The sequence below is a fragment of the Mytilus californianus genome, unplaced genomic scaffold (assembly GCF_021869535.1).
Source record: "Mytilus californianus isolate M0D057914Y unplaced genomic scaffold, xbMytCali1.0.p SCAF_94, whole genome shotgun sequence".
NCBI lineage: Eukaryota > Metazoa > Mollusca > Bivalvia > Mytilida > Mytilidae > Mytilus > Mytilus californianus.
Genome location: NW_026262750.1, coordinates 82439 through 109459, shown reverse-complemented (window position 1 = coordinate 109459; position 27021 = coordinate 82439). Strand labels below are relative to the sequence as shown.

The window sequence follows — 27021 nt, the reverse complement described above, 5'->3', positions numbered from 1 at the left end:
ACATGGGAGCCATTAAAAATCTGCCTTTTTCATTAAGCGAAAAAAATAAACGATGTTTTTCAACTGCATGTTAAGTTATTTTTTGCCGAATGACAATATATATTTTTTTGATTGTTATGCAACTGTAACGGAGATGCTGTGAAATAATCTCCCTTTGCTAGAATATGGGATGACTCAAAATGAACTATATCACTGTGCAAGAACGGAATAACAAAGTGAAAATATAAATGAAATTATATTATGATGATTTAAAGACGTTTTTTCCAACTTACTATATATTTTATAGAAAACTTTGCCATTCTTATGGAGGAATTATACCTTATAACTGAACTTGTAAAAAGAATAGACTTATTATAGAAATATTTTGTACTGGTTCTCAATTAGACCAGTGAAGCTGTATTTGCTCCACACTCTTTGACTGTGAATTTACTTAGAGGAGCTGAAATAGCTCCGCACTTATTTACTAATTACTTTAATTAACTAAATTTATGTTTTGGTTTCATTGTTCACATGTAAATTTATGTGGAATATTTAATAAAGTATCTGAACATCAGCATGATCAGTATTTGGTCTCATTTACCAGAGCTCAGTCACAGTGGAACGAACCTATGTCCGATGTTTAATCGACACGAGGGAACGGTGACGCATAGCCACCCGACCCTCCTGTTACATTTTATGGAGGCCAATGTGTTATCTGACTTGAGTTGAAACTTTGTAGTGAGATCCAGATATGATACTTTCATTTTTACTTAACTCAGAATATGAATTTTATGGTACCATTGTATATATGTTGTTGTTGATTTTATGTATGAAACTTGATGTTCACATATTTCAGTATTGTTAAATGGAATAAACTTATGGTTTAAATAGAAAAAAAAAATAGGAAATGAATAGACAAATTTGTAGAAAATGTTCTATAGAATATATGATAAATATACAGAAGTAATATGCAGTATACAACTGTTAGTATTAGAGACAGAGGAGAATTTTATTTGAGAGTTCAATGATTCCATACATTACATTTTGTAGACACTTGGTTTAGCAATCACAGGAATACACTTACATTCTCAAAACATGTTATTATTTTTAAGTATATAGTAGCGACATATAACTTTGCACTGGATGAGTTGTTTTTCTCACAAGGGTTGAGAATTATTTTTGTGACCAGAGTGGTTAGGTTAGACTAATACTTCCGAATATGTTAGTAGGGGTATCTAGTATAGCTGCTACTGGTGAGATTTACATTCACAAGTCAAGATTGACTAATGTGATTGTATATCTGTGTTTGACACATTGATGTGTCTTTTGTCTAGTGTGTATGTTAATATGTCTTTCATTTTGATGAAGTTTTTACAGAGTTAACTGGTTATACTGTTAATAGGACGGGAAAAATAGTACCAGTACCTAGGTTAGCTGTGTGAATATTTTCACTGTACAACAATTTAGCAGTATGAACATTATGTGTACTATGTTTTGTTTGAATTGACTTTTAAGTATAGTTTTCTCATGCTTACTTTCTACTTTCAGCAAATTTATTTGCTTAACAATTGAATATTCACAGCTTACTTGTCATGGGAATCAAATGTCTCCTACATACAAGTGAAAGCAGTTCATTATGCTACAGACGCTGATAAATGTGTATAAAGCAATGTGACGATAGAAAGTGTGAGATTATTTCGAAAGCTAAAGTCAAATAAAGCTTCACTGTATTTCGAGTTTTAAGAAGGGAGGAATGTAACGGAGATGCTGTGAAATAATCTTCCTTTGCTAGAATATGGGATGACTCAAAATGAACTATATCACTGTGCAAGAACGGAATACCAAAGTGAAAATATAAATGAAATTATATTATGATGATTTAAAGACGTTTTTTCCAACTTACTATATATTTTATAGAAAACTTTGCCATTCTTATGGAGGAATTATACCTTATAACTGAACTTGTAAAAAGAATAGACTTATTATAGAAATGTTTTGTACTGGTTCTCAATTAGACCAGTGGAGCTGTATTTGCTCCACACTCTTTGACTGTGAATTTACTTAGAGGAGCTGAAATAGCTCCGCACTTATTTACTAATTACTTTAATTAACTAAATTTATGTTTTGGTTTCATTTGTTCACATGTAAATTTATGTAGAATATTTAATAAAGTATCTGAACATCAGTATTTGGTCTCATTTGCCAGAGCTCAGTCTCAGAGGAACGAACCTATGTCCGATGTTTAATCGACACGAGGGAACGGTGACGCATAGCCACCTGACCCTCCTGGTACACAACACTGACATTTCTAGTAACAGGAACTGCTACCCATTTTTTCCTAGTTTTGTAGTCTATAACAGAAAAAAAATATGGAACACCACTGGTACCCTATGGAAAATGCATTACGAATAATTGCGCTCTTGTAACCATATAATTGATGTGGACCTGGATTTATCCTCCTTTGTGTACTGTATGAACTGACTCTCCCACTTTTATTATTGGACAATTATTGTTTGTTATGTGTATTAATAATCATTTATACATTGTGTATTTTCTGTATCTGTCACTTGATTCATATGCTTGTTAGGAACCCTTTGATTAGGAAAATAAAATATTCTATTCTATAATGTTCTAGATGTCGTATCCCGCAATGGTGGTAAGTCGTGCACTTAAGGACATTTTTTATTTTATTTTTCTGTAGACTAAGCTTTATTTTTTTATTACTGTGTGTTGTCAAGCTTGGTTACTCATAATTGATTTTCAGTCACTGAATGTACGATGTTGTTCCATACTGGAGCAGCTGACCCGGTTTGTTTACATTCAAATTCTAAAGGATTCAAAACCACGTGACACATTGAATCGTTATATCCAATCAAATTGCTCTACTGTCAATTAGGTGATTTTTTAGTACAAGGCAATTATATTATTTGTTTGTATGATATATTGCTTTGAAAAAGTTTGCAATAAATTGGGGATTATTCAATTGGAAACCTCATTGTTAGCCATGAAATTTGACACCAATGGAATTTTATATGAATATTTACTTATGGTCAGAATATCGATCTCTTTATATTGAACCAACATTTTTTTTATGAAAAATATATGTATATTGTTTTTTATTAACCTACTCTATATTCCTGAACAAATTATGGCATGATTATCGTTTGTTTCCCAAAGTTTTTCTTTCAATTTGGATGGGTTTTTTTCGCGGGAAAATCGCGTAAGACGTAAGGTGCTTGCCATTTTGAAATTCTTAAAAATACGATTTGCTTGGCCTGTTTGGTCTGCCATTAAGATTGATGACGCTTAATGGAATGTAAACAAAGCAATGGAGGCCGGAAGAGGGATTTTCTGAAGCTCTGGATTGTGTTTAGGCATTCGGAAGTTAGGTTTGAAACAGCCATTAGAAAATTGGCATTTTTGTACAATACTTCAGAATAACAATGAAAACATATCTTTAGAATTTTTTTTTTATCTAGAAGAGTAGAAAAAATGTATTCTGCACTAATTTTGTACGCTGGTATTTAGCGTAGTGACGTCAATGCGGATTTTTCCCGTGTGATAAGTACAATAACAAATTCCGAACGAACCAACATGATGACCGATTATAGACTACGGTAGGATATTAATGTCTAATCAAAACCGAAAGTAAAAAATGAAAAATAAAATTTAATTATTTAAAGATTCCAAGCTTAACAAGTTATGAAGATTTTATTCACCTCTGCTTTATACTCGAATTACCTTTTTATTTGCTATTTTGCATAAAACAAAGCAGTTAAATATATATACTTTTAAATTCCTTCCCAAATTTTCCTGGTTTTACTTTGTCTGTCTACTTTCTCTGTTTACCTCCCCTTAAATTCCCGCCATAATTGAGGGGAGACAATATAGATGATTAGATGACATAGATAAACATTCCACTGTCTGAAAATTTTATCAAATCTTGTTTTGGCTTCTATTGACGAGTATTGTAGTACTCTCGGTACATATTAAGACAATCAAGGATCTAGGAACAGGTACAGCGGTTTATAAGTGCAAAGACGGTCATATTGCATAATTTGTCTATCTTTTAGTCCTTCTGTCCTGACAGAAGTTCTGTCCTGATGAAACTTCAAAAAACAAAATCCCAAAAAATTATGTTTTATCATGTTAACTTCATGTTTATCTTTCTGTCAGATCTGGGACATATATTACTCCCAGTTCTGATACACCTTATCGCTATTTGTCCGCCATTACTGGACATCACACAAGTTCCGGTAAAATTTTGACGTCATAATAGAAAATGTCTGACGCCACAATGGAAAAGTGATTGTTGTATGACGTCAAAAGTTCGAGCGGGACAGATTCTCGGGTCAAGCGGGAATAGCGATAAGATGTATACACAATATACATATAACTTTAGAGATAACGTTAATACTGTATTGTATTTGAAGCTTTGCAAACGGGCATCGGTAGTTTTACTGTCGCAAATTTAGTTTACTTGGCGACACGTGCAAACAAAGGCAAAAAAGTGTGATAATTATAATCATAAAATTGAGAATGGAAATGGGGAATGTGTCAAAGAGACAACAACCCGACCATAGAACAGACAACAGCAGAAGGTCACCAACAGGTCTTCAATGCAGCGAGAAATTCCCGCACCCCTGGGCGTCCTTCAGCTGGCCCCTAAACAAATATATATACTAGTTCAGTGATAATGAACGCCATACTAAACTCCAAATTGTACACAAGAAACTAAAATTAAAAATAATACAAGACCAACAAAGGCTAGAGGCTCCTGACTTGGGACAGGCACAAAATGCGGCGGGGTTAAACATGTTTATGAGATCTCAACCCTCCCCCTATACCTCTAGCCAATGTAGAAAAGTAAACGCATAACAATATGCACATTAAAATTCAGTTCAAGAGAAGACCGAGTCTGATGTCAGAAGATGTAACCAAAGAAAATAAACAAAATGACAATAATACATAAATAACAACAGACTACTAGCAGTTAACTGACATGCCAGCTCCAGACTTCAATTAAACTGATTGAAAGATTATGTCTTCATCATATGAATATCAGGCACAATCCTTCCCGTTAGGGGTTTAGTATCATACCATCATAACATATATGAGAAGAACATAACCCATGTCATGCCAACAACTGGTTTTTAAATAAATGTGTTTAGTGCCGATGCAAAGACCCTATAAGTGAATCAATATTAACGCCAAAATATGCAATCTTTAATGACCTTACAACAGTATCGTAACTATATCCCTTCTTAATAAGTCTATTTAAAGGTTTTGTTAGCTTCAGAGGTGAATACTGACATTTTTGTGCTTTACAAAGAATATTTCCATAAAAAATTGGATGTGAAATACCTGAACGTATAAGAAGTCTGCATGTTGAGCTATATTTACGAATGATGTCCTTATACCGATGAAAAAAATTTAGTAAATGTTTTGACCAGTTTGTGATATCGAAAACCCTGGTGTAATAATTTTTCAGTAATACATAAATTTCTCTCGTTAAAATCTAAAACATTGTTACATACATGAGCGAATCGTACAAGTTGAGATATATAAACACCGTAAGATGGTGACAAGGGAACGTCACCATCTAAAAATGGATAATTAACAATAGGAAATGAAAAATCATCTCTTTTATCATATATTTTAGTATTAAGCTTTCCATTAATGATATAGATATCAAGATCGAGGAAAGGGCAGTGGTCATTGTTAGTAAGCTATTTTTATTTGGGTTCGTATTATGTTATGACCTTATCGTCGTTGTTAGCATCATCATCTTCGTCATCCCAAATATATTTTGTTTCCAGACAATAACGAGTATAATTTTATGGATCTATATGATATTGTACTGCAAGGTTCCATACCACAAAAGCAAGTTTGGGATTGATTTTGGGGGTTATTGTCCCAACTGGGGCCAAAAAAGGCATTTTTCTTGTTTCAGGACAATAACTTGTGTATAAGTGTATAGCAATGTATAGATCTCTATGAAATATTGTACCACAAGGTTCCATACCTCCAAAGGAAGGTTGACAGGGATTGATTTTGGGGCTATAGCCCAAACCGTTTAGGAATTAGGTGCCAAAAACTAGGATTTTCTTATTTACCGACAAAACTTGAGTATAAGTCTGTGGATCTTCATTAAATTGTACCACAAGGTTCATACCAAAGAAGGACGATTGGTATGATTTGGGGGGTTAAGGCCCTAACCGTTTAGGAAAAAGTGGTCAAAAACAATACTTTTTTTATACTTTGTACATCATGTACATAAATTGCTTATTTCTCGACCAATTTCAATGGGGTTTTATTCAGAGTCTTGGATTCTTGGGGTTCCTTAATATGCTGATTGCCTGAATATAACCATGTATTCAGATTTTGGATTTTGGGCCCCATTTTTAAGTTGGTTCACATTGAGGTCCATTAAGAGTCCAAAATTAAACTTTTGTTGTTTGTTTCATCAAACATTGAATTATCTGGGTTCTTTGATACACTGAATCTAACTGTGTATTTAGATTTTTAATGTTGGGGCCCGTTTTAAACTTTGTTTAATTTCAACAAAAATTTAATACTTGGGGTTCTTTGATATGCTGAATCTAACCCTGTATTTAACATGTTTAAATTTTTGATCAATGGCCTGGTTATCAAATTGGTGAACTTAGTTTGATTTTAACAAAAAAATGATTGAAGGGGTTCTTTGATATGCTGAATCTAAACATGTATTTAGATTTTTGTTTTTTGGCCCAGTTTTCAATTTGGTCCAAAATTAAACTTTGTTTGTTTTTAACATAAATTGAGTATATGGGGTTCTTGCTAATTCTTACCTTGTATTAAGATTTAGGATTTTGGGCAGGATTATCAAATTTGTCCACATTGAGGTCCAAAGGGTCCAAAATGAAACTTTGTTTGATTTCATCAAAAATTGAATTCTTGGGGATCTTTGATATGCTGAATCTAACCATGTATTTAGATTTTGGATATTGGACTATATTATAAGGTAAATGTCCAATTTAATTTTTTAAGTTCTTAGACCACATTCATTCTGTGTCTGAAACCTATGTTATGTCAAATATTTTATCACTTTCCAAATTCAGAGCTGTAGTGCACAATTAATAGAAATTGTAAGTAGATTCATAGTTAGAAATAAATACATCATCAAATTCTAATTTTAGAGAAAAAACTATGTATAAATATGGTTTGAAATTTACTGTTCATTATTAGATAATTTAGAAAATTATTAAAGGTAGGTTTATAGATTTTTTAAAAGTCATTGTCAAATGATTGTATTGATGATGAATGAAATTTTTGAAATTTTTTTTTTACATTTTTTTTTACATTTTTTTTAAAGGGGCATTGGCTTTCAAAATCATGTTCACGGATTTGACTCAAATTCTCATATTTAATTTATAACATACTAAAACGTATATCCAAATTATAAAAAGTCTAAAATAAACAATTTACAAGGCGTGGGCTGGATAATATGTATCATCGTTTCGTGTGTATTTTAGTCTATACGCCATCTAATTAACTATCATGTTGACCTCCGAAGAATGCCGACGGTCATATAAGTGATATAAACATAAATATAGATATAAATAGTTAACGAACTCGTGCAATTGGATTTTTCTAGGTCTGGTTCATTTCATATTATAGGTTTAAAATATATGTTATTCATCGTTTTTACCTGTATAAGAATGAGTTTTTGTGGATCGAATCAGTCAATCAAATGATTTACCTTTGTTTCACTTTCAATGTTGACATTCTTTTCCTTTTGATAACTGAACACGCATAATTCATGCGTAATCCATCTCTAGCTAAGGGGTTAAATTGAAAGTCACATGAATACGGATTCAAAGAGGTCGAATTATTCACTTGCAAATGAATAATTCATCATCGATGTTTCTTAGCTTATTTTGACAAAATTGAACCATACCATGCATACTGGCTGCTAAAAGAGAACTTCATAGTTGGTTTGTTTGATATTCTGTATAAATTAATTTTCAGAATGCTATATATTTTTTTTTTTTCATGATGAAGCGAACCCCTCTAAAAACTGAGCTAATATTGCCCATTTATAAATAAATAAATTGAATTTTTGGTGTACTTGGATATGCTGAATCTAATCGTGTATTTAGATTTTGGATAATGGACCATAATACATGTAGGTAAAAGTTCAATTTCATTTTTTTCATTTCTTTGAACACATTCATTTTGTGTCAGAAACCTATATATGCTTTGTCAAATATTTAATCACAATCCAAATTTAGAGCTGTATCAAGCTTGAATGTTTTTAGTTTTTGTTAATACTTGTCTGTGTTTTAAGTTTTACCGGTTTAAGAAGGGTTCGAAATTATAGTCAAAATAATTGTTTTGAATAAAGTACATGTAAATAGTAAATGTAAGAATTTTTTTTTTTTTGTTAATCATGTTAATATTACATGTATTTCTTCAATCATTAAATATCTTAATTTTCCTCTCATATCTAAATTAAATATATTGCTTGAAGTTTTTGTATGACAATATTTTTAACGAAAAAATAATTTTTAAGAAGTTAAATTTTTGGGGTAATATCCAGACGCTCCAAAATTTTAATGATATATGTGACATGATATATATATATATATCTATAGGATGTCATGAAAGCATGTAAGAGTGACTGTTTTCATGTAGACTTTAAGAAAGTGCCTCTCTTAATTAAATATCTTCAGATCTTTCTTAATATAAAAATCAGAAATGGAGTGATACGCTAGTTCCTATGTATATGGCCTTTTTCATTTAGACTTTTAGAAAATTATAGCACCTCTCTAGATAAAATATGTTGAGATTTTAATCAATATAAAAATAAGAAATGGTATGATTTTCAATGAGACAACTCTCCATATCAGAAACCAGATGGTGTAAAAGTTAACAACTATAGGTCATTGTATGGCCTTCAACAATGAGCAAAATCCGTACCCCATAGTAAGCTGGAAAAGGCATTAATTGAAATAAACGGTGGACCAGGTTATATTAAGCTCTTCTCTGTTTCCTATTTGATTATTGGTAAACAAGGATAGATGTGGGCTGAATAAATTTCTTATACATACACCTGTCCTAAGTCAGGAATCTGATGTTCAGTAGTTGTCGTTTGTTGATGTGGTTCATAAGTGTTTCTCGTTTCTCGTTTTTTATACAGATTAGACCGTTGGTTTTCTCGTTTGAATGGTTTAACACTAGTAATTTTTGGGGCCCTTTATAGCTTACTGTTAGGTGTGAGCCAAAGCTCCGTGTTGAAGACCGTACTGTGACCTATAATGGTTTACTTTTATAAATTTTGACTTGGATGGAGAGTTGTCTCATTGGCACTCATACCACATCTTCTTATATCTATGTTAGAATTATTGAAAAATTCAGCTTTATATTTATCTTAAAATGAATATAAAACAGATTAACCATCTTATAAGGTCAGTCTAGTATTATAGATTGCTCAACTCTTAGAAATGGGACAAAATTAACTAAATAGCATATATACAATATTGTGTATCTTTTTCAGTTATTCTGGTACCCTGTAAAATATGACTGATAGTACCAGTCATGAAGAAAAGAGTTCTGTGAAGGATAAACTTGATGAAAAAGGAGTAGAAATATTAGAAAAGGGACCAAGTTTTGAACTAAGTTCTGAAATGGAAAGTTTAGAAGTGGGGTCCAGTGACCAAAGTTTGGAAGCCCAATCAACTGTAAGGAAAAGCACAGGTGATATAGAAGTGACATATTATTTGAGAGATATTCAACCTAAGATGGTGAATGCTTGGACAAAGTTGTTTAAAAATCATGAAAACAGGGTCAAGGTAAGTTCATAAGGTCATGTAAAGGTCAACATCAAATAAGAAGAAGGCTGCAGTAGTGAAAAGCAATATATGTTGACAAAACATATCCTGCATACCTCATATAATTACATTTTATTTACACTGTTTGATCTGCATGTGTTTTTTAAAAGTTTTGAAGGAAATATGGCCTCCATAGTAAGATCTTCAATATACCAAAGGTTTTTATAGATTTTTTATAATATTTGCATTTTGAAAGGTCAAAAGTTCTGAAATTTATAAAGATTCTCTTGGAGATATAGAACATGGTCATTGAAACACCAGATTATTGCTATAATTGCTATTGACCAGATTCAATAACTGCATTTCATACATGTATATAAAAATAAGAAGATGTGATATGATTGCCAATGAGACAACTCTCCACAAGAGACCAAATGACACAGAAATTAACAACTATAGGTCACCATACAGCCTTTAACATTAGTAAAACCCATACCACAAAGTCAGCTATAAAAGGCCAGAAATGACAAATGTAAAACAATTCAAACGAGAAAACAAACGGCCTGATTTTAACTATTTTCTCTGTATAATACAACCCAATCCACCAATTCTCCTTGTGTAGCACTTGCTAGGCTGGATTATAATTGATATTGTTGTTTATTCATTGCTGTTCAATTTGTATCTGAAACTCCCATGAACCAGTGACTATTTTTCAATGAAACTTATAGATGATTTTTAGTATGCTTTGGCTCACTTAAACTGAAGATCTGTGTTAGCAATTGCAGAATATTGCCATCACTTGCTACACAGCAGTTGATTTTTAATCTTCTCTGAAAGCACATAGGGGGAGCAAAACTTAAATAGTAGGAGAGCATAATGTTTTTCAGTCTGTGGGTCTGTCTGTCTGTTATTTTTTCCCTGTTTCGGGTAACCTGTTAGGTTAAGGAAAAACCATACAAAAAGCAGAAATGTTCTTACCAGTATAATTGGTTTGGAAATGATTGTTTCTTAAATGTTTGTCTAGGAAGACTGGTATAACATTTAGCTTTCCTCGTAGTATTTCTAAATTATACTAAAGTTGTAAAGAATTCTATAATTTCATTGATTTTATTGATTTAATCCTGCCACCAAAAAAGTCATAATTGCAATGCATTACAATGAATTTCAGATTTCATCAGGAGATATTTTCCGAGGGGCACCTGAAGCAGATGCTTTGGTAAGATATATATTTTGTTTTTAACTTAATTAATGCTTGAAATGACAGTTGAGGCTATTTAACACTGGTTAGATTCAAATAGTTGTTACATATCAAAATATTTGTTAATTGTCCTATTGGCCTAGGATGTTTAATAATAATGATAGTAATAATGATATTCTCTATTTAAAGAGCATAACCCATTTTTTTTTCCCTTAGCTTCCTTTAGGCCCTCATAGAATAAGTGCAAAATAAAATAGTACATACAAATAAACAAGCAGTATATAATACATAAGATTCATCATTTCATATCATACATAGTGTTCATGTTAACTAACCATCTATCTCCGTACATTTTTTTGCTGTATGGCTTGACGGAGATGTTTGAAACATTTAGATTTAAATAAACAAAAAGATGTTGATGATTATATGTTCCTTGGTAAGCTATTCAATAGAATTGCTTAACTGTAAGGAAAATATTTTTTTTTATGATATTTGTTTTTAGACGAACTACTGCAAAATTTTTTTTTTAGACAGATCTTAAATCGTTTTATCTTATACAAATCTATATACTAGAAAAAATAAAATAACAAAAATACCAAACTCCAAGGTAAATTCAGAACAAAAAGTCCCTTATCAAATGGCAAAATCAAAAGCTCAAACACATCAAATGGCAAAATCAAAAGCTCAAACACATCAAATGGCAAAATCAAAAGCTCAAACACATCAAATGAATGGAAAACAACTGTCATATTCCTGACATGGTACAGGCATTTCCTTAAGTAGAAAATGGTGTATTAATCCTGGTTTTAGAATTAGTTTATGATATGAAATTTTGTCTTGGAAACTAACCAATTTAATCTGTCAAAAAGTTATCTCGATGGTGTGAAGCAAGGGCTTCTTAAATTTTAGTACAAAACAACTAGAAGAGAACACATGTAATATTTGTTTATGTTAATGTTAATAGTATGGAAGTTTTGTTTAGCCTAATACATATTCAAGTTATCTATGATTCAATATTATATACAAGCAAAATATACACAAAAAATTATTATAACATAGAAAACTAAAAATTGAGCATCATGAACCCCAACAAAAACAGAGTTTTAACTGAAGTGCTCTGGATAGGTGCACAATGAATGGCAATTGGTAGGTCTCGGGTTGGATCCCTTGCTTGGTCATCTAAAAGACTTCATCATTTTGATCTTGTACAATACTGCAAGATGATATACATATCTCTACCTTGTTATATAGATATAGGAGGATGTGGTATGAGTGTCAATGAGACAACTCTCCATCCAAGTAACAATTTATAAAAGTAAACCATTATAGGTCAAGGTACGGCCTTCAACACGGAGCATTGGCTCACACCGAACAGCAAGCTATAAAGGGCCCCAAAAATTACTAGTGTAAAACCATTCAAACAGGAAAACCAACGGTCTAATCTATATAAAAACGAGAAATGAGAAACAAGTATGAACTACATGAACAGACAACAACTACTGTACATCAGATTCCTGACTTAGGACAGGTGCAAACATTTGCAGCGGGATTAAACATTTCAATGGTACCAAACCTTCTCCCTTTTCTGAAACAATAGTCCAGAATGGTCATATAATATTTGCCAATGGATTTGATGGACATTAAGCCTTAATCAGTCAATACAAGAATGTATACTCTTTCATTTTGAAATTTACCAAATTTGAAACTGTTTGCTTATTCTTTACACTCAAACAGCTTAATTTACATCCCCTAAAAACCTTAATTTGAGAAATGCCAAATTTTTAATAATGATGATCAAAGATAAAATTGTCAGGTTAACTTGATAAGCTACATGCCATACCAAACTGGTTGTTATACAGATAAATAAAAGCAATATTTAGTTTGATTTGTTTATACTAAAAATTTAAATAAAGAAATTAATGCATTTATTACTGAAATTTTTTTACCTGTCTTAATAATGTGAAATCTGATTAATGCTATTGCAACAATTTTATAGAGGAAAATCACTACTGAAATTATGAATGCATGTTTTTATTATAATATTGCAAATTTGATGCTGCTGCATGTTTTTTGTGGCGACCTGATTTAAAAAAAAACCTTAGATAGGTCGATCTGCCGCATAAGACCAGGCCAATAATTTTTTGAAAAATTTACTGTAATAAAAATATCCCTATAATTTCTGAATTAACAGTAATCATGATAACAATTAAGTAAAATGTAATTGTTTGAATTATTGGTATACAATTTCTTTTTTACTCTGAAATATGTGAAATAAGGACGTGATTTTGCCATCACATTGCTGAGCTAATATTTGTGGCCCAATAATGGCTTTTATCATATTTTGCTGTCTGTCATTTTATATGGCCTAATAAGGGGGGAGAGTTATCTCATCAGCAATCATACCGAACCAACTTATTTTTAAATCTATCATGTTTTGTTGGGCCACACTTAAAAATATTTTGGTTTGCCCAAACCCTACCCAAAGGTAGAGACAGTGGGTAGGTAGGTAGGCATTTTTTTTTTTTTTTCGGCAAAGAGAAATTGAAGTGACAGATGTTTTTTAGTCTTCATGCCTAACTGATTAAAAAAACCTTTTTCACATCAGGACAATAAAAGATTTTGAGTAAGCAGCTATTTTCTGGGTAGGTTGGGTATTCTTTTTTATGGCCTTGTTTGTCAGTTTTTGTGGCCTAATAATGGCTTTTTATAATTTCCAGGTATCACCAGCAAATAGTTTTGGCTTTATGGATGGCGGTATAGATATGGTCTATACTAATATGTTTGGTTGGCAAATGTAAGTTTCTGTATTTATATACTAGTTTATTTTCTTTTAATATTTTTCTGACTAAAAGCCATTAAATCTCTACACATTCAATATAAAAATAGGTACGATTGCCAAAGAGACAACTATCCACAAGAGTTCAAATGAAATGGATATACCGGTCGGTATGCAATTTAAGGCCACCATACAGCATGAGAAAAAATCCATACCATATAGTTGGCTATAAGAGGCCCCCGACATGAAAATGTGAAACAAATCAAACAAGAAAACTAATGGCCTAATTTATAACAAAACAATTTACGAAACCATGTTTATATTAAGGATCTTGTTTTAAACAATGTCAACATACTTTGAGATGAAGAACAGCAATTAAACCACTGTTCCTTTGCTTTTTGTGTGTTTTTTTGCTGTGCAAGTACTGATTTTGTGTCATGGACGGATACCCATATCCATTGTTTTTCTATTATAGTTTAGGTAGGGAAAATTGCAGCAAATCTCTTAATCAATATCCTTTTTATTGATTCTTCAAACTGTTAATATTGCTGTTTTGGATTTCTGATGAAGACGCTTCAATTAAATTAGTTAAAGGAGATTAGTCAGAAACATAATGCAAAATTAACCATTTAGGAATTGAAGAGGGCATTGTAGTCTCACCTTCCGTACATAGTATAGCCATTATCACACACCCTCAATCAGGTACCTGCTATCGCCTATATGATCTCTGTTTAGATACAGTCTTACCTTCCTCATATAGTATTATCATTATCACATACCCTAGATCACGTACCTGGTATCCCCTATATCATATGTTTAGAATATCTCAAGATTTGTAATGTTACAATCCATGAGTACCAATCAATATCAGCCCTCAGGCCTTAAGCTCTCTGTCAGATATATGTTTCTTTGTTAGATGCAGCATGTCTTTATACAAAATGCTCTTTATCATATTAAAGTATTCTCTATATTTAGAAAATTTAGTAAATGGACAAGAAGCTGTATTTTTATAAGCCCGTTTACAGACGTATTATGGTATACCGTTGTCCGTCTGTCCGCCCCTCAGTCCGTCGTCAACATGTCAACTCAAAAACGCTTCGACCAATTTGCATAAAACTTTGGTGAATTGTTTATATCTATTGACGTGAGCTCCCTTTCGTTTTTTATAAATTTCAGATTATACGTTTCTGAGTTGTTGGGTTTTATTCATTAAAAAAAAGGTTTTTTTCTAGTTTTCGGACAATAACTCAAAAATGCTTTCACCAATTTGCAAGAAACTTTGGTGAAATCTTTTTATCTATTGACATGAACTCCCTTTTGATTTTTATAAATTTTAAATTTTACGTTTCTGCGTTATGGGGTTTTATTCATTGAAAATGGGGGGATTGTCCAGTTTTGGGACAATAACTCAAAAAATTTATGCTTTCAGCAGTTCTCATGAAACTTTGGTGCATTTTTTATATCTATATACTTAATCTCTCTTTTGATTTTTAAAAACTTTAGATTTTACATTCATAAAAAATGGGTGATTTTTCAGTTTTCCGACAATACCTTTAAAGTGCTTTGAGCAGTTTTCATTAAACTTTGGTGACTGGTTTAATTTATATCTATTAAGATAACCTCCCTTTAGTTTTTCACAAATTTCTGATATGACAGTGAGAAGTTATTGAACTTTATTCTAAGAAAATGCGACGGGGTTTCATGCACTCATGGCGCAGCTGTTTATTAATTCTGTTTTTCCAAATTTAATGTAACCAGCTGCCTTCTTTCTATTTTTTTTAAGGCAGGAAAGACTACAGAAAGTGATACGAGAGGACTATAATGGTGAAAATGTTGTAGTAGGTACTAATATTGACTTGTAATATACGAGAGGACTATAATGGTGAAAATGTTGTAGTAGGTATTAATATTGACTTGTAATATACGAGAGGACTATAATGGTGAAAATGTTGTAGTAGGTACTAATATTGACTTGTAATATACGAGAGGACTATAATGGTGAAAATGTTGTAGTAGGTACTAATATTGACTTGTAATATACGAGAGGACTATAATGGTGAAAATGTTGTAGTAGGTACTAATATTGACTTGTAATATACGAGAGGACTATAATGGTGAAAATGTTGTAGTAGGTACTAATATTGACTTGTAATATACGAGAGGACTATAATGGTGAAAATGTTGTAGTAGGTACTGACTTGTAATATACCAGAGGACTATAATGGTGAAAATGTTGTAGTAGGTACTAATATTGACTTGTAATATACGAGAGGACTATAATGGTGACATTGTTGTAGTAGGTACTAATATTGACTTGTAATATACCAGAGGACTATAATGGTGACAATGTTGTAGTAGGTACTAATATTGACTTGTAATATACCAGAGGACTATAATGGTGAAAATGTTGTAGTAGGTACTAATATTGACTTGTAATATACCAGAGGACTATAATGGTGAAAATGTTGTAGTAGGTACTAATATTGACTTGTAATATACCAGAGGACTATAATGGTGAAAATATTGTAGTAGGTACTAATATTGACTTGTAATATACCAGAGGACTATAATGGTGAAAATGTTGTAGTAGGTACTAATATTGACTTGTAATATACCAGAGGACTATAATGGTGAAAATGTTGTAGTAGGTACTAATATTGACTTGTAATATACCAGAGGACTATAATGGTGAAAATGTTGTAGTAGGTACTAATATTGACTTGTAATATACGAGAGGACTATAATGGTGAAAATGTTGTAGTAGGTACTAATATTGACTTGTAATATACGAGAGGACTATAATGGTGAAAATGTTGTAGTAGGTACTAATATTGACTTGTAATATACGAGAGGACTATAATGGTGAAAATGTTGTAGTAGGTACTAATATTGACTTGTAATATACGAGGGGACTATAATGGTGAAAATGTTGTAGTAGGTATTAATATTGACTTGTAATATACGAGGTGACTATAATGGTGAAAATGTTGTAGTAGGTACTAATATTGACTTGTAATATACGAGGGGATGGTGAAAATGTTGTAGTAGGTACTAATATTGACTTGTAATATACGAGAGGACTATAATGGTGAAAATGTTGTAGTAGGTACTAATATTGACTTGTAATATACGAGAGGACTATAATGGTGAAAATGTTGTAGTAGGTACTAATATTGACTTGTAATATACCAGAGGACTATAATGGTGAAAATGTTGTAGTAGGTACTGACTTGTAATATACCAGAGGACTATAATGGTGAAAATGTTGTAGTAGGTACTAATATTGACTTGTAATATACCAGAGGACTATAATGGTGACAATGTTGTAGTAGGTACTAATATTGACTTGTAATATACCAGAGGACTATAATGGTGAAAATGTTGTAGTAGGTACTAATATTGACTTGTAATATACCAGAGGACTATAATGGTGACAATGTTGTAGTAGGTACTAATATTGACTTGTAATATACCAGAGGACTATAATGGTGAAAATGTTGTAGTAGGTACTAATATTGACTTGTAATATACCAGAGGACTATAATGGTGAAAATGTTGTAGTAGGTACTAATATTGACTTGTAATATACCAGAGGACTATAATGGTGAAAATGTTGTAGTAGGTACTAATATTGACTTGTAATATACGAGAGGACTATAATGGTGAAAATGTTGTAGTAGGTACTAATATTGACTTGTAATATACGAGGGGACTATAATGGTGAAAATGTTGTAGTAGGTACTAATATTGACTTGTAATATACGAGAGGACTATAATGGTGAAAATGTTGTAGTAGGTACTAATATTGACTTGTAATATACGAGGGGACTATAATGGTGAAAATGTTGTAGTAGGTATTAATATTGACTTGTAATATACGAGAGGACTATAATGGTGAAAATGTTGTAGTAGGTACTAATATTGACTTGTAATATACGAGAGGACTATAATGGTGAAAATGTTGTAGTAGGTACTAATATTGACTTGTAATATACGAGAGGACTATAATGGTGAAAATGTTGTAGTAGGTACTAATATTGACTTGTAATATACGAGGGGACTATAATGGTGAAAATGTTGTAGTAGGTATTAATATTGACTTGTAATATACGAGAGGACTATAATGGTGAAAATGTTGTAGTAGGTACTAATATTGACTTGTAATATACGAGGGGACTATAATGGTGAAAATGTTGTAGTAGGTACTAATATTGACTTGTAATATACGAGGGGATGGTGAAAATGTTGTAGTAGGTACTAATATTGACTTGTAATATACGAGAGGACTATAATGGTGAAAATGTTGTAGTAGGTACTAATATTGACTTGTAATATACAAGAGGACTATAATGGTGAAAATGTTGTAGTAGGTACTAATATTGACTTGTAATATACGAGGGGACTATAATGGTGAAAATGTTGTAGTAGGTACTAATATTGACTTGTAATATACGAGGGGACTATAATGGTGAAAATGTTGTAGTAGGTACTAATATTGACTTGTAATATACGAGGGGACTATAATGGTGAAAATGTTGTAGTAGGTACTAATATTGACTTGTAATATACGAGGGGACTATAATGGTGAAAATGTTGTAGTAGGTACTAATATTGACTTGTAATATACGAGAGGACTATAATGGTGAAAATGTTGTAGTAGGTACTAATATTGACTTGTAATATACGAGAGGACTATAATGGTGAAAATGTTGTAGTAGGTACTAATATTGACTTGTAATATACGAGAGGACTATAATGGTGAAAATGTTGTAGTAGGTACTAATATTGACTTGTAATATACGAGAGGACTATAATGGTGAAAATGTTGTAGTAGGTATTAATATTGACTTGTAATATACGAGGGGACTATAATGGTGAAAATGTTGTAGTAGGTATTAATATTGACTTGTAATATACGAGAGGACTATAATGGGACTATAATGGTGAAAATGTTGTAGTAGGTACTAATATTGACTTGTAATATACGAGAGGACTATAATGGTGAAAATGTTGTAGTAGGTACTAATATTGACTTGTAATATACGAGGGGACTATAATGGTGAAAATGTTGTAGTAGGTATTAATATTGACTTGTAATATACGAGAGGACTATAATGGTGAAAATGTTGTAGTAGGTACTAATATTGACTTGTAATATACGAGGGGACTATAATGGTGAAAATGTTGTAGTAGGTACTAATATTGACTTGTAATATACGAGGGGATGGTGAAAATGTTGTAGTAGGTACTAATATTGACTTGTAATATACGAGAGGACTATAATGGTGAAAATGTTGTAGTAGGTACTAATATTGACTTGTAATATACGAGAGGACTATAATGGTGAAAATGTTGTAGTAGGTATTAATATTGACTTGTAATATACGAGAGGACTATAATGGTGAAAATGTTGTAGTAGGTACTAATATTGACTTGTAATATACCAGAGGACTATAATGGTGAAAATGTTGTAGTAGGTACTAATATTGACTTGTAATATACGAGAGGACTATAATGGTGAAAATGTTGTAGTAGGTACTAATATTGACTTGTAATATACGAGGGGATGGTGAAAATGTTGTAGTAGGTACTAATATTGACTTGTAATATACGAGAGGACTATAATGGTGAAAATGTTGTAGTAGGTACTAATATTGACTTGTAATATACGAGAGGACTATAATGGTGAAAATGTTGTAGTAGGTACTAATATTGACTTGTAATATACGAGAGGACTATAATGGTGAAAATGTTGTAGTAGGTACTAATATTGACTTGTAATATACGAGGGGACTATAATGGTGAAAATGTTGTAGTAGGTACTAATATTGACTTGTAATATACGAGGGGACTATAATGGTGAAAATGTTGTAGTAGGTACTAATATTGACTTGTAATATACGAGGGGACTATAATGGTGAAAATGTTGTAGTAGGTACTAATATTGACTTGTAATATACGAGGGGACTATAATGGTGAAAATGTTGTAGTAGGTACTAATATTGACTTGTAATATACGAGGGGACTATAATGGTGAAAATGTTGTAGTAGGTACTAATATTGACTTGTAATATACGAGAGGACTATAATGGTGAAAATGTTGTAGTAGGTACTAATATTGACTTGTAATATACGAGGGGACTATAATGGTGAAAATGTTGTAGTAGGTACTAATATTGACTTGTAATATACGAGGGGATGGTGAAAATGTTGTAGTAGGTACTAATATTGACTTGTAATATACGAGAGGACTATAATGGTGAAAATGTTGTAGTAGGTACTAATATTGACTTGTAATATACGAGGGGACTATAATGGTGAAAATGTTGTAGTAGGTACTAATATTGACTTGTAATATACGAGAGGACTATAATGGTGAAAATGTTGTAGTAGGTACTAATATTGACTTGTAATATACGAGAGGACTATAATGGTGAAAATGTTGTAGTAGGTACTAATATTGACTTGTAATATACGAGAGGACTATAATGGTGAAAATGTTGTAGTAGGTACTAATATTGACTTGTAATATACGAGAGGACTATAATGGTGAAAATGTTGTAGTAGGTACTAATATTGACTTGTAATATACGAGAGGACTATAATGGTGAAAATGTTGTAGTAGGTATTAATATTGACTTGTAATATACGAGGGGACTATAATGGTGAAAATGTTGTAGTAGGTACTAATATTGACTTGTAATATACGAGGGGACTATAATGGTGAAAATGTTGTAGTAGGTACTAATATTGACTTGTAATATACCAGAGGACTATAATGGTGAAAATGTTGTAGTAGGTACTAATATTGACTTGTAATATACCAGAGGACTATAATGGTGAAAATGTTGTAGTAGGTACTAATATTGACTTGTAATATACCAGAGGACTATAATGGTGAAAATGTTGTAGTAGGTACTAATATTGACTTGTAATATACGAGAGGACTATAATGGTGAAAATGTTGTAGTAGTTACTAATATTGACTTGTAATATACGAGGGGACTATAATGGTGAAAATGTTGTAGTAGGTACTAATATTGACTTGTAATATACGAGGGGACTATAATGGTGAAAATGTTGTAGTAGGTACTAATATTGACTTGTAATATACGAGAGGACTATAATGGTGAAAATGTTGTAGTAGGTACTAATATTGACTTGTAATATACGAGAGGACTATAATGGTGAAAATGTTGTAGTAGGTACTAATATTGACTTGTAATATACGAGGGGACTATAATGGTGAAAATGTTGTAGTAGGTATTAATATTGACTTGTAATATACAAGGGGACTATAATGGTGAAAATGTTGTAGAAGGTACTAATATTGACTTGTAATATACGAGAGGACTATAATGGTGAAAATGTTGTAGTAGGTACTAATATTGACTTGTAATACATGAAAGTCCCAACTATGTATTGGCTTCCTAAGCTACACAAAACACCTTACAAATATAGATTCATTTCGTCTTCAAGCCATTGTTCCACTACTAAATTGTCTATTCTTCTTACCAGTACACTTGGTACAATCAAAAACCTGATAATAAATTGTTCAAATAAGGCCTTCGAAAATAGTGGAATTAATTACTTTTGGAGTGTCAAGAACTCGTTGGAAGTACTTGATAAATTGCATGCATATATTGGTGATTTTGAATCTGTTCAAAGTTTTGATTTTTCTACCCTATATACCACATTGCCTCACATTCTCATTAAGAAAAAATTCACACACCTAATTAAATGGGCATTTAAAAAGTCAGAATGTGAATATATATGTTCAAACTCTTTTAGGTCATTTTTTAGTAGCAATAAACAAAAAAACTATGTCAATTGGACATGCTTTGATACTATATATGCCCTTGAATTTTTACTAGATAACATTTTTGTTCGCTTTGGAGATTTTGTATATCGTCAGGTTATCGGAATTCCAATGGGGACTAACTGTGCACCACTTATTGCGGACCTTTTTTTGTATTGCTATGAGTTACAATTTATGACAAAAATCAGTAAAGACCCATCGAAACAACATCTGATACACAAATTTAATAATACTTTTAGATATTTGGATGATATTTTGGCTCTCAATAATGACGACTTCAGTATGTATACTAAAGAAATTTATCCTGTTGAACTTACTTTAAATAAAGCTAATACTAACAATGACCACTGCCCTTTCCTCGATCTTGATATCTATATCATTAACGGAAAGCTTAATACTAAAATATATGATAAAAGAGATGATTTTTCATTTCCTATCGTTAATTATCCATTTTTAGATGGTGACGTTCCCTTGTCACCATCTTACGGTGTTTATATATCTCAACTTGTACGATTCGCTCGTGTATGTAACAATGTTTTAGATTTTAACGAGAGAAATTTATGTATTACTGAAAAATTATTACACCAGGGTTTTCGATATCACAAACTAGTCAAAACATTTACTAAATTTTATCATCGGTATAAGGACATCATTCGTAAATATAGCTCAACATGCAGACTTCTTATACGTTCAGGTATTTCACATCCAATTTTTTATGGAAATATTCTTTATAAAGCACAAAAATGTCAGTATTCACCTCTGAAACTAACAAAACCTTTAAATAGACTTATTAAGAAGGGATATAGTTACGATACTGTTGTCAGGTCATTAAAGATTGCATATTTTGGCGTTAATATTGATTCACTTATAGGGTCTTTGCATCGGCACTAAACACATTTATTTAAAAACCAGTTGTTGGCATGACACGGGTTATGTTCTTCTCATATATGTTATGATGGTATGATACTAAACCCCTAACGGGAAGGATTGTGCCTGATATTCATATGATGAAGACATAATCTTTCAATCAGTTTAATTGAAGTCTGGAGCTGGCATGTCAGTTAACTGCTAGTAGTCTGTTGTTATTTATGTATTATTGTCATTTTGTTTATTTTCTTTGGTTACATCTTCTGACATCAGACTCGGACTTCTCTTGAACTGAATTTTAATGTGCGTATTGTTATGCGTTTACTTTTCTACATTGGCTAGAGGTATAGGGGGAGGGTTGAGATCTCATAAACATGTTTAACCCCGCCGCATTTTTGCGCCTGTCCCAAGTCAGGAGCCTCTAGCCTTTGTTAGTCTTGTATTATTTTTAATTTTAGTTTCTTGTGTACAATTTGGAGTTTAGTATGGCGTTCATCATCACTGAACTAGTATATATATTTGTTTAGGGGCCAGCTGAAGGACGCCTCCGGGTGCGGGAATTTCTCGCTGCATTGAAGACCTGTTAGTGGCCTTCAGCTGTTGTCTGTTCTGTGGTCGGGTTGTTGTCTCTTTGACACATTCCCCATTTCCATTCTCAATTTTATTGTAATATACGAAAGGACTATAATGGTGAAAATGTTGTAGTAGGTACGAATATTGACTTGTAATATACGAGGGGACTATAATGGTGAAAATGTTGTAGTAGGTACTAATATTGACTTGTAATATACGAGGGGATGGTGAAAATGTTGTAGTAGGTACTAATATTGACTTGTAATATACGAGAGGACTATAATTATACGAGAGGACTATAATGGTGAAAATGTTGTAGTAGGTACTAATATTGACTTGTAATATACGAGAGGACTATAATGGTGAAAATGTTGTAGTAGGTACTAATATTGACTTGTAATATACGAGGGGACTATAATGGTGAAAATGTTGTAGTAGGTACTAATATTGACTTGTAATATACGAGAGGACGAGAGGACTATAATGGTGAAAATGTTGTAGTAGGTACTAATATTGACTTGTAATATACGAGAGGACTATAATGGTGAAAATGTTGTAGTAGGTACTAATATTGACTTGTAATATACGAGAGGACTATAATGGTGAAAATGTTGTAGTAGGTACTAATATTGACTTGTAATATACGAGGGGACTATAATGGTGAAAATGTTGTAGTAGGTATTAATATTGACTTGTAATATACGAGAGGACTATAATGGTGAAAATGTTGTAGTAGGTACTAATATTGACTTGTAATATACGAGGGGACTATAATGGTGAAAATGTTGTAGTAGGTACTAATATTGACTTGTAATATACGAGGGGATGGTGAAAATGTTGTAGTAGGTACTAATATTGACTTGTAATATACGAGAGGACTATAATGGTGAAAATGTTGTAGTAGGTACTAATATTGACTTGTAATATACAAGAGGACTATAATGGTGAAAATGTTGTAGTAGGTACTAATATTGACTTGTAATATACGAGGGGACTATAATGGTGAAAATGTTGTAGTAGGTACTAATATTGACTTGTAATATACGAGGGGACTATAATGGTGAAAATGTTGTAGTAGGTACTAATATTGACTTGTAATATACGAGGGGACTATAATGGTGAAAATGTTGTAGTAGGTACTAATATTGACTTGTAATATACGAGGGGACTATAATGGTGAAAATGTTGTAGTAGGTACTAATATTGACTTGTAATATACGAGAGGACTATAATGGTGAAAATGTTGTAGTAGGTACTAATATTGACTTGTAATATACGAGAGGACTATAATGGTGAAAATGTTGTAGTAGGTACTAATATTGACTTGTAATATACGAGAGGACTATAATGGTGAAAATGTTGTAGTAGGTACTAATATTGACTTGTAATATACGAGAGGACTATAATGGTGAAAATGTTGTAGTAGGTATTAATATTGACTTGTAATATACGAGGGGACTATAATGGTGAAAATGTTGTAGTAGGTATTAATATTGACTTGTAATATACGAGAGGACTATAATGGGACTATAATGGTGAAAATGTTGTAGTAGGTACTAATATTGACTTGTAATATACGAGAGGACTATAATGGTGAAAATGTTGTAGTAGGTACTAATATTGACTTGTAATATACGAGGGGACTATAATGGTGAAAATGTTGTAGTAGGTATTAATATTGACTTGTAATATACGAGAGGACTATAATGGTGAAAATGTTGTAGTAGGTACTAATATTGACTTGTAATATACGAGGGGACTATAATGGTGAAAATGTTGTAGTAGGTACTAATATTGACTTGTAATATACGAGGGGATGGTGAAAATGTTGTAGTAGGTACTAATATTGACTTGTAATATACGAGAGGACTATAATGGTGAAAATGTTGTAGTAGGTACTAATATTGACTTGTAATATACGAGAGGACTATAATGGTGAAAATGTTGTAGTAGGTATTAATATTGACTTGTAATATACGAGAGGACTATAATGGTGAAAATGTTGTAGTAGGTACTAATATTGACTTGTAATATACCAGAGGACTATAATGGTGAAAATGTTGTAGTAGGTACTAATATTGACTTGTAATATACGAGAGGACTATAATGGTGAAAATGTTGTAGTAGGTACTAATATTGACTTGTAATATACGAGGGGATGGTGAAAATGTTGTAGTAGGTACTAATATTGACTTGTAATATACGAGAGGACTATAATGGTGAAAATGTTGTAGTAGGTACTAATATTGACTTGTAATATACGAGAGGACTATAATGGTGAAAATGTTGTAGTAGGTACTAATATTGACTTGTAATATACGAGAGGACTATAATGGTGAAAATGTTGTAGTAGGTACTAATATTGACTTGTAATATACGAGGGGACTATAATGGTGAAAATGTTGTAGTAGGTACTAATATTGACTTGTAATATACGAGGGGACTATAATGGTGAAAATGTTGTAGTAGGTACTAATATTGACTTGTAATATACGAGGGGACTATAATGGTGAAAATGTTGTAGTAGGTACTAATATTGACTTGTAATATACGAGGGGACTATAATGGTGAAAATGTTGTAGTAGGTACTAATATTGACTTGTAATATACGAGGGGACTATAATGGTGAAAATGTTGTAGTAGGTATTAATATTGACTTGTAATATACGAGAGGACTATAATGGTGAAAATGTTGTAGTAGGTACTAATATTGACTTGTAATATACAAGGGGACTATAATGGTGAAAATGTTGTAGAAGGTACTAATATTGACTTGTAATATATGAGAGGACTATAATGGTGAAAATGTTGTAGTAGGTACTAATATTGACTTGTAATATACGAGAGGACTATAATGGTGAAAATGTTGTAGTAGGTACTAATATTGACTTGTAATATACGAGGGGACTATAATGGTGAAAATGTTGTAGTAGGTATTAATATTGACTTGTAATATACGAAAGGACTATAATGGTGAAAATGTTGTAGTAGGTACGAATATTGACTTGTAATATACGAGGGGACTATAATGGTGAAAATGTTGTAGTAGGTACTAATATTGACTTGTAATATACGAGGGGATGGTGAAAATGTTGTAGTAGGTACTAATATTGACTTGTAATATACGAGAGGACTATAATTATACGAGAGGACTATAATGGTGAAAATGTTGTAGTAGGTACTAATATTGACTTGTAATATACGAGAGGACTATAATGGTGAAAATGTTGTAGGTACTAATATTGACTTGTAATATACGAGGGGACTATAATGGTGAAAATGTTGTAGTAGGTACTAATATTGACTTGTAATATACGAGAGGACGAGAGGACTATAATGGTGAAAATGTTGTAGTAGGTACTAATATTGACTTGTAATATACGAGAGGACTATAATGGTGAAAATGTTGTAGTAGGTACTAATATTGACTTGTAATATACGAGAGGACTTTAATGGTGAAAATGTTGTAGTAGGTACTAATATTGACTTGTAATATACGAGAGGACTATAATGGTGAAAATGTTGTAGTAGGTACTAATATTGACTTGTAATATACGAGAGGACTATAATGGTGAAAATGTTGTAGTAGGTACTAATATTGACTTGTAATATACGAGAGGACTATAATGGTGAAAATGTTGTAGTAGGTACTAATATTGACTTGTAATATACGAGAGGACTATAATGGTGAAAATGTTGTAGTAGGTATTAATATTGACTTGTAATATACGAGGGGACTATAATGGTGAAAATGTTGTAGTAGGTATTAATATTGACTTGTAATATACGAGGGGACTATAATGGTGAAAATGTTGTAGTAGGTATTAATATTGACTTGTAATATACGAGGGGACTATAATGGTGAAAATGTTGTAGTAGGTACTAATATTGACTTGTAATATACGAGGGGACTATAATGGTGAAAATGTTGTAGTAGGTACTAATATTGACTTGTAATATACCAGAGGACTATAATGGTGAAAATGTTGTAGTAGGT

The 27021-nt window shown here is 31.9% G+C and overlaps 2 protein-coding genes across 39 annotated transcripts in view; one reads left to right on the top strand and one right to left on the bottom strand.

The window, feature by feature from the left end:
- LOC127717259 (uncharacterized) overlaps nucleotides 1–3834 on the bottom strand; it is a 55708-nt gene extending 51874 nt beyond the window's left edge. For 37 of the 38 annotated variants that reach the window (XM_052222999.1, XM_052223003.1, XM_052223023.1 and 34 more), the window contains exon 1: nucleotides 3721–3818. The gene's annotated coding sequence lies outside the window, so the exon portion shown is untranslated. Of the gene's footprint in view, nucleotides 1–3720 lie in introns of all 38 variants that reach the window. The other variant, XM_052223000.1, reaches the window with a different exon arrangement.
- A 2962-nt stretch (nucleotides 3835–6796) lies between these two features.
- The window catches only part of LOC127717256 (uncharacterized), a 35073-nt gene continuing 14848 nt past the window's right edge, over nucleotides 6797–27021 (top strand). The window contains exons 1-5 of the mRNA XM_052222996.1: nucleotides 6797–6982; nucleotides 9518–9812; nucleotides 10960–11007; nucleotides 13707–13783; nucleotides 15549–15603. Coding sequence (XP_052078956.1) covers nucleotides 9540–9812; nucleotides 10960–11007; nucleotides 13707–13783; nucleotides 15549–15603 — 453 coding nt within the window. The 5' untranslated portion in view covers nucleotides 6797–6982; nucleotides 9518–9539. The remainder of the gene's footprint in view (nucleotides 6983–9517; nucleotides 9813–10959; nucleotides 11008–13706; nucleotides 13784–15548; nucleotides 15604–27021) is intronic.